The sequence below is a fragment of the Prionailurus bengalensis genome, chromosome C1 (assembly GCF_016509475.1).
Source record: "Prionailurus bengalensis isolate Pbe53 chromosome C1, Fcat_Pben_1.1_paternal_pri, whole genome shotgun sequence".
Lineage (NCBI taxonomy): Eukaryota > Metazoa > Chordata > Mammalia > Carnivora > Felidae > Prionailurus > Prionailurus bengalensis.
In genome coordinates, this window is record NC_057345.1 from 140,746,452 (window position 1) to 140,761,081 (window position 14,630).

General features: G+C 42.2%; 1 protein-coding gene across 3 annotated transcripts in view; it reads left to right on the plus strand.

The window, feature by feature from the left end:
* Positions 1-4,899, plus strand: part of LYPD6B (LY6/PLAUR domain containing 6B) — a 50,265-nt gene extending 45,366 nt beyond the window's left edge. For all 3 annotated transcript variants that reach the window (XM_043576657.1, XM_043576659.1, XM_043576658.1), the window contains 2 exons: positions 2,279-2,409; positions 4,156-4,899. In XM_043576657.1, the coding sequence (XP_043432592.1) occupies positions 2,279-2,409; positions 4,156-4,320 (296 nt within the window). In that variant the 3' untranslated portion in view covers positions 4,321-4,899. The remainder of the gene's footprint in view (positions 1-2,278; positions 2,410-4,155) is intronic.
* Positions 4,900-14,630: the final 9,731 nt, after the last annotated feature.

The following is a 14,630-nucleotide window of genomic DNA, read 5'->3' on the forward strand; positions in this document are numbered from 1 at the left end:
GGTGTACTATTACCTTGACTCTTTTGGAAATCTTTGTACCATATTCTTTTTTTTTCAACGTTTATTTATTTGTGGGACAGAGAGAGACAGAGCATGAACGGGGGAGGGGCAGAGAGAGAGGGAGACACAGAATCGGAAACAGGCTCCAGGCTCCGAGCCATCAGCCCAGAGCCGGACGCGGGGCTCGAACTCACGGACCGCGAGATCGTGACCTGGCTGAAGTCGGACGCTTAACCGACTGCGCCACCCAGGCGCCCCAGCCAATGCCTCTCTTTACTAATTTACTTCAGAGGGTGGGTACCATTCTTAGCTATTTGCTTTAAATGCCCCTGAAAAACGGGTGGTAAGGATTGTAACAGTAGCAAATTACGGCACTGATGTCCAACTCCTTGTACTTCGTCTTCATGGACTATATCATTTTGAATTGTATCCAAACACTGTTCCTACTAGGAACAGTACAGTACTCTGATTTGTCATTCATGAATCAAAGCCGTCTTGAATGGGAACGTGCGTGGATATTTCCGGGTTGCAGAGTTTCATCTCTGTGGAAACATGTGAGCAGAAGAAGGGAGCTGCAGCTTTCCATCAGCAAGGAAACGCCAGAGATGGGAAGGGTGAAGGAAGTTGGCTCTTCCAAGTCCAACTTGAAAACTTGACTCTTAACAAGACTGCCACGGAACGACCCTATATTCCAGTGTGCATGACAGTACATTTTTGACTGTGCTCCAGTCAAGCCCCAAAGATACTAACCATCTGGAATTCTACCTGAGGGTATAATTTCTTGCTTTGCAGTTAGTCATCATTTAGGGGCGTGATAGTCAACCATTTCTCGGGGGCAGACTGGCCCACAGCTATTGTTCTTTGTCAGCTCAGGTTTCCTTTTCACCTTAGAGCTTTACTTCTGTGGTCTGTCAGTGTTGTTGAGAGAGGTTCTCTGTGTAACAGGATATGACAAGAATGACATTTCTTATTTTATTTACCCTGGCTTCTATTCTGACTTTCTAGGGTGCTTTAGCATGTGTGGCATTTTATACGAACACATGCAGCTACCAGTTTCCGATTCTTCTTTATGTGAAGTATAGGTCGAAATGCCTTTCCCAAACATTCAGTGGTTCCCTGTCCTTCTAAAGGCAGAAGTCAGCTACTCTCCTAGAGCACAGCAAAGCATCATCTAGTTTAACACTAGGTATGCTGAGAGGCGGAATAGTGTTCTGGCTAAGAGTACAAACCCTAGAAAACTGCCTAGGTTAGAATCCTATCTTCCACCACCTTCTGTCTAATGTTAACTGTGGGCAAGAAACCGTGCCTTGGCTTTTCTATCTGTAAAATGATATTAATATGACTTGCCTTAAGGCTTATTGTAAGGATTGACTGAGTGAATACCTGTTAGAGTGCCTCGCTGATGGCGTGTTAATATTATTTGAAGCTTACCACAACCCTATCAAAATGTCGGACACTTGTTATCATCTTTTATTCAAAAGAAAATGAGCTTTAAGGACCTAATAGTGCTCACATGTGACAGAATTCTCTAAAACCAAGTGCTCTCCACATTAGTCAGGTTTCCCCCCATTTTATGACATTGCTGCTGTAGTCCCTTCTCAATAAACTAAGGGGCATTGCATTGGTCTGAGATAACTGGAGAGAGATGCAAAACTGAAGTGGCGGGTCCTAGCATATTGGATGAAATCACTTTCTTTAAAAGTAGTAAAATGTGAGTACTTAAAGTTATAGGGAAAACTGTAGACATGAGCTAGCTCTGTGCAGAGAGGGGAAGAGAGAGTAGGAAAATGGGAATACTCTGGAAAAGTCAAACATGCAGGGAGGATTAGAGCATGAGTAAGAAGTGGATGGGTCAGGAAGGTGGTCTTGATGTATACTTTGAAGCACCTGTTTTCATTCTATTCCACCACATGTCTGTTAGTATACAAGAAACAAATGCTGAATAATACACCAAGATGTGTTCTAACCCACTGCATTTTATGTTTACAACTCTCATTTTATTTTGGAGTTCTAGAACACGTGCTTCATAGCGAGAGAGACAGAGACAGAGATGCTGGCACTCTCATATGAAATGAGCAGACCTAAGGTGCTGATGAAAAGCTTGTTCAACTTTTTTCTCAACTTTAGCTGGCACCAAAGGAGAGGCATCCACTCCTGCCATTAAACTTCTTGCCTAGAAACCTAAGGATCATCCTGAGTTTTAGTCTTTCCTGAAGTGATTGTTGAGTTTCTCTTTTGCAGCATGAAACATGACGTTGCCTTTTCTCCCCCTGCCTAGATACACAGTACTGTCTGACAGTTCACCACTTCACCAGCCACGGAAGAAGTACATCCATTACCAAAAAATGTGCCTCCAGAAGTGAATGTCATTTTGTTGGCTGCCACCACAGCCGAGATTCTGAACATACAGTAAGGAGTGTGTGTGTATGTATAAGGTTACTGTCCTAAGGTTTTTCCTACTGGTCATTAGTTATACATAATGGAAAGGCAGGAAAGATAAAGTAACCTGTTATATACATGTAGTCTTTAAGGAAAGACTCCCTTACAGTGATGTAGTGGAGACCAAAGAGAAATTGAAGACTTCCTGTCCTTCAACAAAAAATGTCACTAAAAACAAATGATAATTCCCGGACCACAGAGCTCCATCCTAGACCTCGAACTTGATTTGTTTGAAGTCTGTTCTGGAAGCCCAAGAGCTAACCATCCATGAGAGAGTGATGAACGCTACAGAACCCAGCTCATGTATTTTGTTTATGGCCAGATATCACCGAGAACAATGCACAGGGTAGCTGGGTTGTGGAAAGAGGGAAATGGGGATGCCTTTTACTAAGGAAACCTGGTCTTAACCCCTACCTCTGCTTAGATGGGGACGTGAGAGTCTGAAAGAATTGATCTTAGTTTAATAGAATGAAGTATAGATATATTTCAGATCAGTTGATCTCCTTAATTTTTTATCATTCTAAAATGAGCCATTTCACTCTTTTATATGCCCGGAATTGTGAAATGTTTGACAAAAAAATTACTTGAAAAGTATGTTAATTTTATGAGATTTTAGAATTTGATTTAGTTACTGTGTACAGAAAGTGCTTCTGATACCAGTAGCTTTTAGCTCTGGCAACGTTGGAGAGTCACCTGGGGAGTTTTCACAGCTATATTGGTGGTGGTCAGGGAACATCCCAGATCAGCTGAAACTGAACTTCAGGTGGGGTCTTGGGCATTAGGCTCTTTTTTCTTTCCTTTTTATTTTTTAAAAGTTTTATTTTTGAGAGAGAGAGAGAGACAGACAGACATATAGAGTGTGAGTAGGGGAGGGGCAGAGAGAGAGAGGGATACACAATCCAAAGCAGGCTCCAGGCTCTGAGACATCAGCACAGAGCCTGATGTGGGGCTTGAACTCACGAACAGGGAGATCATGACCTGAGCCACCAACAGAGCCACCCAGGCATCTCTCTTTTCTTTTTTAAAGTTCTCCAAGGAGATTCTGATGTTCTTACTGCCAGGGTTGAAAGCAGCTGATAAAGACATGTAGAATTGCTGCCCTTTTCTTAGCCATCCTGGAAGCCTCTATGGATGGCTAAGTTTATCAGGTTGAAGCCTTATACCAGGTATTATGACAGAAGATTGCTTCCTCTGAAAACACCTTGTGCTGTGAGGGAGCAAGCCTTTTCCACTCCTCAGCAGCCATAATTAGCAAGCCCTTGCTGTTGTAATGATAGAAATCAGTTGTTAGTATAGACAATACAAAGTCATTATTATCCCTTAACAAGTTGTACTGAGAAAGAAAATCAATGGCCAATCCAAAAGGTTCCTAGCTTTCATTTTCATGTCAGTGTTTTTCCTTACAAACCTTAGAAGATTTGTTGACTCAATCGAGCAATCTTATTCAGTTTCTCCTCCTCTTTTTTCCTTTGCTTATGCTTGGCTTGCTACAGATAAATCACTGTTAAAATGAAAAGACTCTCAAGATAGTCCTTACTTTCGGGTTAGTGGGGGAAAGGTACTCAAGGGCCTGAGTATCTCATAGACCGGATGAGTTGGGTAACTAATTCTGTCCGTCCTCAGCGCTATGGAAGCATTCTTTTGTTCTTTGTTTTGCCCTTCCCACTCCTTCCCATTACTTACTCTCTTTCCCCTCTCCCCTTGCTTCTGTAACAGGAGTGTAGGTCTTGCTGTGAAGGAATGATCTGTAATGTAGAGTTACCCACCAACCACACTAATGCAGTCTTCGCCGTGATGCATGCTCAGAGAACATCCGGCAGCAGTGCCCCCACGCTCTACCTACCAGTGCTGGCCTGGGTCTCCGTGCCTCTGCTGACATGAAGCCACTGTTCCTAAGAGAGACAGAAACCGCCCTCCGAAGCACAAGCCAAAAACTGTGTGAACGCTGAACGTTTGAGTGAAGACCAGTCTTGCACTTGGTGAAGAGTGCACCTTGGACGACCCCAAAGCAGAAGCCAGTTGTTCGCTGAGCTAAAGCACTCCTATGTCGGGCCACAGGATGGAGGAAGGGCATGTAGCAGGAAGTGAGGGGATTGTCTGGCTTCCAGGCTTCCTGGTCAGAGGGGCTGCATCTTGTCTCTTCTGCAGGGAGGATCCTGCCAGTATCTGCAACAGAGAGGTTGCAGCAGCCTGTTTTGGTCCTGCTGACCAGGCCTTTAGCTGAATGGACTGCTTGACCTCAAGACTCCTTCAGAATCTGCTGGGTCAGACTCTCTCATTTCTGTGATTAGCTCAGAGTGTCCCTATGAAATCAACTCTTCCATCATGAGAAAGCAATTTTCCCACCAATGACACAGTCAGTGAGAAAGGCAGCTAACTATAGGAAGAAAACTTCAGTTGAACTAATATGAAACCCATTTACTATTGTGGGAGGAAATAAAGCTTTTAAATTATACAGTATAGAATGCATGCTTGTGTGTTTCTTGACTGACCTGGCGACCTCGGATAAAACATTTACCAGTGTCGTAAAGGAGGTCACTGAAGTTAAGTTTCCATGCACCATGGGTGATCTATTCCAGCTTGAATTATGAAATTCTCTGCCAAAGTGACTTAGCTTTTTATTTTTCAGGAAGGATACTTCTTAGGATGCTAAATGGTAATTAGTCAATTGAAAAGGTCAGGAAACCTTCCTGATGGAGGAGGATGAAGCCCTATCACATGTTGTACCCTCAGGGATAGCAGCTTCACTTCAAAGAAACTGGCCAGAGGGCCCCTCCCCCATGCAGTCAGCTTTTCTCTGAATGTCAGGGCCACCAAGAGAACCTTTCTAAAAACATGCTAAAATGTTTGGTCCCTTTGTCTCCTCTTTCCCTTTTATAATAGTCTCAGCAACTTCTGTTTTCAGAATCCTGATTTCCTGCCTTTGCAGTTGGGGTGAGCTCTAAACACTCTGCCCTTGTATGTATGGTGATAATGGAGTATTTTTGTTTGTTTGTTAATTGAGCATCTACCATCGGGAGACTGAGTACTCCATCAAGTCAGTCCATTAATGACACTATCCTTACCATGTGGGCTCACCTATGGTGGGAGTCCACAAACTATGGTTCATCAGCCACATACGTCCTACCACTTTTAGTCTGTTGGATTTCTGTAACAAATACACTATTAGTTTTGTGGCTTAAAAAAATTTTAATCCTTACAGTTCTGGGGGCTGAGAAGTCCAAGATCAAGGTGCCAGCAGATCGGGTGTCTGAGGAGGGCATTCTTTCTGGTTTGCAGACCACCATTTGTATTCATACAGGGCAGAATGCAGACAGAGACTGGCTGTTCATTCCCTTATATGGCACTATTCCCATTCATGAGAGCTCCACTTTCATGACCTAATTAACTCCCAGAGTCCTCATATCCAAATACTATCAAATTGGGAATTGAAGCTTGAACATATAAATTTTGAAGGGACACAAACATTCAGTTCCACAGCAGCCTCCTATTTTTGTGAATAAAGTTTTATTTGGAACACAGACATGTCTTCATTTATGTGTTGTCTATGGCTGCTTTCATGCTACAACAGCAAGGAGGAGTAGACACAACAGACAGTATATGGCCTACAAAGTCTAAAAGATTCGTTCTCTTGGCTTTTACAGTAAAACTTTGCTGATGCCTAACCTATGGATTGGTAAAACAGAATAGGGAGAAACCTGCTTGCTTTGCAGGGACCATGGTTCTTATATGGTGGTTACTCAGCCTGTGCAGTGGTTTGCCAAATTGCATCCTTTATATTCTTTGTCTTCTGCATCAGTGAATTTTTCTTCTCTGTTTTGATTTTGTTCCACTGATTTGATTCAGTTTTTAGTTGTTATGTGCTGATGTCAGGTGCTGGCCTATATGTGTCTGTATTCTCGTCCTTGATGCACTGGGAGCATCTCGTCTTAAGGCTCTCTTGAGCTTCCAATAAAACAGGGAGGGAGCAGACATTATTTCCCTGTCTCTGGCTTAATCTTAGACTCACCTGGACGCATTGGTTTTGAAGCCTGGTGCAGATTTATCCTTCCTTTCACTCAGCACCTTGAAGTATTTGAGTTTTCATAGCTTATGCTTGTTTAAAATTAATTATATATGGCTTCACTTGGAACATTTTAATAGCATCTTTGGTGTCTTTTTATTCCCCAGGGTTTCTTTTGACTGTATAATTGACGAATCGTCTGCTAAAAAGCCCTTAGCAGACAGTATTTTTTTCCTTCCTGATTTTGTTTCTGCTGTCTCGATTAATTAAGTTTCTCTCTCTCTCTCTCTCTCTCTCTCTCTCTCTCTGTGTGTGTGTGTGTGTGTGTGTGTGTTTCCTGAGGAAATCATTTTCTCTTCTTCATCCTGCATATCCTGTTTGCATGGATTTTACTCCTCACCACCACCCTCTTGAGCATTTAAAATAGGGCTGTGTTAAGCAAAAGGGGGAACACACAGAGGAAACAAACTCTTCACAGATATACAGCTCAGTCACTAGGGGTGCCAGATGTACAAAAATATATATATGGGATACCCCATTAAAATTGAATTTCAGATAAATGATTTTTTTAGTATAAGTTATTCATAAAGTCACAAATCTGGCTCATCTAAGGCAGTGTTTTCAAATCCTTGTAATCAGAAACTTCTGGTTTACTTCAAAACAATACAAATTCCCAGAGCATCCTGGAGATGTCGATTCAGTAGATCTGGGGTGAAGAAGAAGCCTAATTCCAATAACTGAGCGTTAAAGAAAATAAAAGCTCCTAGGTGATTTTGATGCTCAGCCAAGTGTTACCCTTGATCTGAGAGGATAATTCCTTCCTCTGAAGCCCAGGCCTTGCTTGGCCATGTAATATAAGAGCTAATGAATAATAAACATGTGTACAAATAACCTAGGTTAGAGCTGTGGTTCTCAAAGCATGGCCCCAGATCTACATCGACATCATCTGGAAACGTGTTGGAAATGCACATTCTCAGACTCCATCCCAGACCTACTGAAAACTCTGAGGGTTCAATCTGTATTTTAATGAGTCCTTTAGGTCTCTCTGAAGCACATACAAGTTCAAGAACCACTAGACCAGGGAAGTGCTTCCCAAATGTCTTCAGTAAATGGGTCCTTGGTGACTGCATAAGATTCACTTAGGCAGCTTGCAAAAAAAAAGAAAAAAAAATTCAGATTCTTTATGTTGGAGTTGAGTCAGAAAATCTATTTTTAACAAAATCCTTGAGTGATTCTGATACACAGCCACTTTGGGAGCTACTAGAGAGTGGAGTTGAAGTGGCAATGGTGACCAGAAGGCCCAGACGTTAATACCTGGCCTTTGAGTTCTAACATGAAAGCCCTATGCATTATAAGTTGATTCTTGGTGGTGTCTCCAGTGTAATTTTAAAACTAGAATCCAAGACATAAATCCAATCATTAGAGTCCATTGCATGAATTTTTTAGTCCATTGCATTAAGAATCTGGAATGGTGGCCAAGTGTCCCAGACCTTGTACTAATTTGCCCCTCGTGAGCAAGAAACTGAAAAATACTTTGGTGTCAAAATATCCAATGAGAACTGGAGTAGTGGGGGCAGGAAAGAAGAGGTAGGTTTGTTGTTAGAAAAGAGGATTAATTATAAATAGGAGGGTCTGAGAGAATGAACTCTCAAAAGTCTGTTTTGTCTAGGCTCCCGAATAAATAGATTCTAGAATAAACTTTCAATTCCCTTCCATGACTCATTTTCTGAAAAAGAAAAGAATGGTACTGAACACTTTTTTTCCCCATCTGTGTCTAAACTCTTTCTACATCCATTTCTGAGTGAAGTTAACAGTCAGAAGTTATAGGTGTTATTTTCCATACAATCTACATTCTGTTGTGTCAGTCACTGTGAAATATGTATTTCATAAGAAGAGGGAAGGAGGTGGGTGGTTTTCACTGGGAAAGAATTTCTAAAGCCACACGAAGCATGAATTGAGCGATATGAACTGGCACGGACTTGGGAAATGAGGTGTGGTGTGGGACTGGGAAAATGTATTTCACATTTGTGAGAGTACTCTTAGGCAAAAGTTTTGTGACATGTAGATTGCCATTTTATAAAACTTTGACCTTTTGATCTTGGACATTTTATTCTTCACCTACTTGTCATCGACTCTATGATTTGTGGACAGATACATCATGCTGCTGGGCATGTCTGGGTGCAAATCTTGCCAGAAGCAAAAGCTTGTAGAGCATGCACAAAGGTAAAAGTAGTGAAGTTGGAAGGCACACGGCTGTCATAATTTGCACCTGCCTCTGGGCACAACTCCACTATGTGCATCCGAAACCATCCAGCATCTTCCCATCATGCTTCCTGATTCTCTCTTCACCTCGTAATTCTGTCTCCTTCCCAGACCCCCTCTCTCACTGCTTTGGCCTCTATTTCATCAGAGGCTGAGGCTGGAAGCCAAACTGTCTTTGGAGTAATCCAGAATGTGAACTAGTCATGGTCTAGGCTGTGAAAACGAGGGCTTTCATGGCTTAAACCCGGGAATACTACTCAGCAAGTCTGGGGATCTGCATTTCCAGCCAGCATCTGATCATGACACTGGTGATTTGGATACTGGTCATTTGAGGGCATCATCTTAGAAATAGTAAGCTGAGAGCACTGCACAACCCCCATGCCTCCATATTTGTGCTTTTTTGGTCTATGAAATTTGGCCTCAGCTAAGGGGAGGACACAGGTCTGCCCCTGGAGGACACTTGGTTTGGCAGAGCTGTCATGCTGGGAAGGGTCCTGGGAGGCTAGGACAAATGGGAACTCTGGGAAACCTGGGGCCTCTTCCACGCAAGCTGGATGTCCATGGTTCTGACCATTGACTGAGGCAGGAAGAAGCAATGTAAAGCAAAGGGCAAGGTGAGCTCGTCCAGAGTGGCCAAAGACTAAAACTCAAATCCAATGCAAATATTCTTCAAAAGAGGATAGGCAACACAGGGGAAGTAGGTCCTAGTAAGGTTGGTAAGGGTCCCCAAGGTGTGTACCTTTAATAGAAAGCTGTACCCATCAGGATGTGGTCACCCTTGGCTTAGTTCAGCGAAAGGGAGCTCACTGTTCCCTGAGGCATGTGGGGTGCCTGGCAGAGGGTAGATATCTGAACAAAAGAGGAATTTAAAAGGAGGAAGGAAGAAATGGTTCTGGGTGGGCAGCCAGAAATGTCTGCTCCAGAGCCCCACAGTCAGGCCATGTCCCAAGGCAGTTGTTAAGGTGGCTGAGAAAATACTCTCATGTTAGAGAGGAGAGAGCTGAGCCCTCCAGAGCTGTGCAGATTTGCCCTAACCACACGGCCAGCTAGATGGAGACCTTATCTAATCTCCTACCTGCTGCGATTTCCACCACATTGTTGATTAATGTACATTGTAAATCCCCAAGGAGTGGAGAGGGTTTGCAACACTTTGTCAACTATTCTATGAGAGAAGCTTTTCTTCCTTGAGCATCTGGATTCCATAGAACATACTTTGTTTAGCCAATAGTACTTCGCAAATGTAGAGAAATAAGGGAAAGAAAATAAGAACATGGGGATGGGTAAGACACTGACTCCTAAAACATGCATATATCCTAGGGACTTTAATGAGAGTGTTTTCAGTGCATGAACCTTGAACCCTTCAGAAACACCCATTTCTCCAAGACTGTGGGCTCTGTCCTGTACAGACCTATTTCCAATATCCTTAGTTGAGCAGAGGTAGAAAACTGAGAAACCCACCTTAAAAGGGGGTAACTTCAAATACTTTGTCTTCGGCTTTGTTCTCATGTTTGTTGACCTATTCATTGTCCTGAGTGGATTTTAATTCCATTCAGCAGTTTCCTCTAGCTCTGGAGAGCCCACGGCATCTTGGGCTCCACTCTAAACCAATCAAGAATACCATGTTTTCAGAGGATTATGTTTTAGTGTTGTCTCTCTTTCCATATGCCCCCTGAAGAATTATCTGAAGTCGTCATTTGTTATTTGTAAATATTTTTGATTTGTTATGAAATCAATCTTGAGTCAGAGATGGGTCTTGAATATTAATTATTTATCTTAATTTTTAACTAATTACTTTAAACTAGAATTTATTAGTGAACTGAAGACGAAGATTTGTCAGGGATGTGATCAGATTCTCAAGGCAAGTTCTTCCATATGTTATCCAACAAAGGAAAACAAAGATACAACTAAGTTGAAAGTGAGGGAAAAACATAGCATTTTGCCTAAGTTAGGTAAACCTGCATTTCTTTTGATGGATCTTTTCTTGCATTTAATCAGAAATCCAAGTGTCTGACATTGATTTTAGAAGATGTTTTTCAGCAGTGTTCATGATCTGGGTCTTTTATACTTAGTTGGCTTTAAAAATTCTGGAATTTGAAGAAAGACATGAGGGAGATTTTGATCAACAATGTCTCATCTTTAACTACCTGGGGCCAGGGAGTAATTATTTGATTGATATAATAGATTAGTCAAATAATTCTACATGACATCTGTATTTTTCTTTTTAATGCAAAGTTTCAAAATGAAAAGTGAGTTTAATTAAGTGGAAAGATAATCCATGATTAAATAAGATAATGAAGCACATATTGCAAACAAAGGAACATGGTAAAAACTTAAGAGTTCATGATTAGGGAGAAAATAGTCAAATAGTTTGAGGCAAAACCTTCTTGACTATTATTTTTGTTTAAAGCAAGAATGCTAGATTTTATCTACTTGTGGAGCAAGGGAAGGGGCAAGGCCTAGCATTCCCCATTTCAATATCAACTGCTCTGCAAATGTAGTTACCTGATGTGGTTTGGTGTCCCTTGTCAGACGTGGGGACATGTTTGTGCCAACAACGTAAGGGCAGTGTTAGGTACTCAGGGTGCAGCTCTCTGGGCTCACGTGCAGAATCCTAATAAGCATTTACCTCTTTTACTCAGAGCAGCCCGCAGTGCCTTGAGGGAAATGTAATCTGAGATTTGCACAGAAAACCTCAAGTGTGGAGGGGCTCCACAGTGCTAGCTCTCTTGGAATCTGTGCTGGGGCTCAATGGCACCTTACGGGCTGCAGTCATGGCTGGCCTAACAGGTCACGTACACTTGGGGAGCTTTAGCCATGGCAGCTCTGTTCAAACAGTTTAGCTCTAGGAGTAGTCAGGGTCTGAATGACTTATGCCCTAACATCCTAACCATACTCAGGACCAGGTGGTTGAATGGGCATGGCTCTTATTCCCTGTGGTTCTCTCTGACCGAGGATGAGTGGATGACATTGAGTGGGTCAGTACGTGTAAACGTGAGTTATTTACAAGATGGAAGTAGGAAATGGCATTGCAATATAATATATTATCCCATTTGAGAATTAGGTTCTTCCCACCCCTTGTTTTGTTCGGTGAGACTAAACTCCTTCCCAATTTTTATAAGTTTCTAAGACTTTGATATCGTACCCAGGTTCTGATGTGTTTGTCCTTTATTGGGAGCAGGTAGAAACCAACCTCTGGCAGAATTCTTAATAAAAATGGACAGGCAAGAAGGGAGGAGGAATCAAGAAAGCCTAGAGCCCAACAGTCTTCAAAACTTCTGGCATAGCTCTTAAAGAACCGGATGTGGCCTGGGCATATGACAAGAGATATGATTATGAACAAAAACTTGGGCACAGAGGGTCCTCAACTTCCTGTCCCTCCCACCATGCCCAGCATTGATTCCTGTAATAGGGCCAATGGCAGGGAAACCATGGCTTGGCCCAACAATAAGTACATTTCACAAAGTCCTTAATATCACCAGCATTTGATGTCCCATTTGTGCTTATTACTTATTCCTCATCCTCCTCCTAGGCATTGCAGAGGAATAGTTATGACCCTCAAGTACTGGTAGTCAGCAAGTGCTGCAAACAAGTATGAACTGATTTATCTCCATCTTATTTAAAGTCTATCTGTTACATTCTATACACTACCCTTTTTTTAAATTTAAGTTTATTTGTTCATTTTGAGAGAGACAGAGCAAGCAGAGGAGGGGCAGAGAAAGAGGGAGAGAATCGTGAGCAGACTCTGCGCTGTCAGCATGGAGGAGCCTGACGTGGGGCTCAGACTCATGAAACCAAAGATTGTGACCTGAGCTGAGACCAAGAGACGGATGCTTAACTGCTGAGCCACCCAGGCGCCCCTATACACTACTCTTTATATTTTCTGTGGTTTTGAAGTCACTAAGATGCTCTTCCTGTACCCTCATCAAATTGATTTCATTTTATTGGCAGAGAGATTCTCAGTTACTTTTCACTGAGGTTAGATTTCCTGAAACTTCAAATGCTTGTTTTCATTTTTGAAAATAATAGGAGGTGTAAGCTGTACATTATGCAATGTGCAGGGCTTCCATTCCATTAATTGTTTGCCTAGTTTTCTTTTAGGCAAATAAGCAAATTAATTTATACAAGCTATTAATCCAATTATTAATGCTTTTCATTTTGTTGGTTTCAGCAATCTCTGCATGACACACACTGCAACAAAATGGAAATTGATTTCACCAAGTCTGGCAATACTGCAGTGTTTTGTAACCTTTGCAATGATGCTGATTTGAAAGGCTGGTTTTAATTATCCTTTCTTTGTGTGTGTCTACATCTCAAGATGTTGATGGGTAACAGTTCTATTGCACCTGACAGTTAAAAGTAAATTCATCTCAAGTGTTCCTATACTGCCCTTGATGCTTGTCACATAAGGAGACTTTAATATGCCCACTAGAAGAGCATTAGCCTAACTTATCTGCATCTTAGCATATGTGGGGAAAAGAAACTTTCTCAGCTACAATGCAGTGTAGGAATCAGGCCTCCCGGCAGAACAGAACCTGATTTAGGTGGATCTCTTTGAGCCTGGAACTAAAGACCCCCTGGGATTCAAGACCCACGTAAAGCAGAAGAACTTGGATCTTCTGTCTACTGTGCTGCCTTTAATGTGACGTTCCCACCACACCGCTTTTTGGTGTCTTCTCATTCTGCCCCTCCTCCTGAGGACCGGTTCTCTGACCCTCTCTGTTGTGTGGCTGCTGCTTACTCAGACATTTGAATCCTTCATGACTCTGGCTCTCCGGACCCTTGTCACTTCTCAACCTCATGACCTTTCTGCATTTACTCCTGCTGCACAAGCTGAATTGCTCAGCACTTCCTTTCTTTGGAAGTCATTTCTATGCCAGGCTTCCATGGGCCCTTGTCCTTTTAGAGGTTGGCCACCTCAGTCCAGGGAACTGTGGTCCACAAGTGGGCAGGGGGAGCATGGCTCACAGGTGTGAGAGCAGGCTCCCTGGGTTCTCTCTCTGGAAGGCAGTGAGGCACAGCAGTTTCCCTTGTAGTGGTGATGGGTGAGCTAGCTACTATGATTGGTCAGAACCCCAAATAAAATGTCAGGCCATACCTTGGAGGATCTTTTTAAAGCTAAATATGACAATATAGGTACATCTTTCTCTCCTGGTCTCCCTTTTACCTTCACATCCCAACCTTCCCCAACATCAAGTTCATTCCACCGGCATTGGAATTTCAATTAAGGAGACCATGACTTGCCAGCTATCACATTTTCAATGGCTTAAAATTTTGAAGTGGTGTGGGAAACACTCTGTGTCCTAATGTTCTGCACAGTGGGGCTATGTTTATAAAAGGATAAAATCCCAGAGCCACAGGGAGATGATAGAGGTGACAGACCAGAATGCTTGCTTTTCCTTTGAGCCTGACCCTTTTATTAGTTGCTCTCAGTTTTCAAATCAACACCTACTCATGCAGCTGAGCAAGAGGCTGCAAACCCAGGGTCACTCTGACTGCAATAGGGAATTAGAATGTGTGAGATTATTTATATGCATAGCATTTAATTAAATCTCATAGAGGTGAAGTCCATCTTGAATGTACTCAAGCTGTAACTCACTGCCTGTTTGCTGGTGTTGCTGTTGTGATAATTGATATAATATCCATCGGTCTCTCCAAGTATCCATACTAAATTGGAAGATAAATGTGGCTCTACTTCTGGAGACTTACGATCTAAATATCTTAATGCAGCATTTCCAATTTCCTGTTCATCTTGCTGGTGGGTCTTTCTGAGAACAAAAGCCAGACTGATAATGTTTGCTTTAAGAAAGAGTATTAAAGAGTAACAAGATAGTTTGTTTGGTCAATATTCAATTAGGCCTTTTTGTCTTTATCCCAAAGTTTTAGATGGTGGGATTGCATTTCTTTATTCTCAACTAGGATTTAGTTT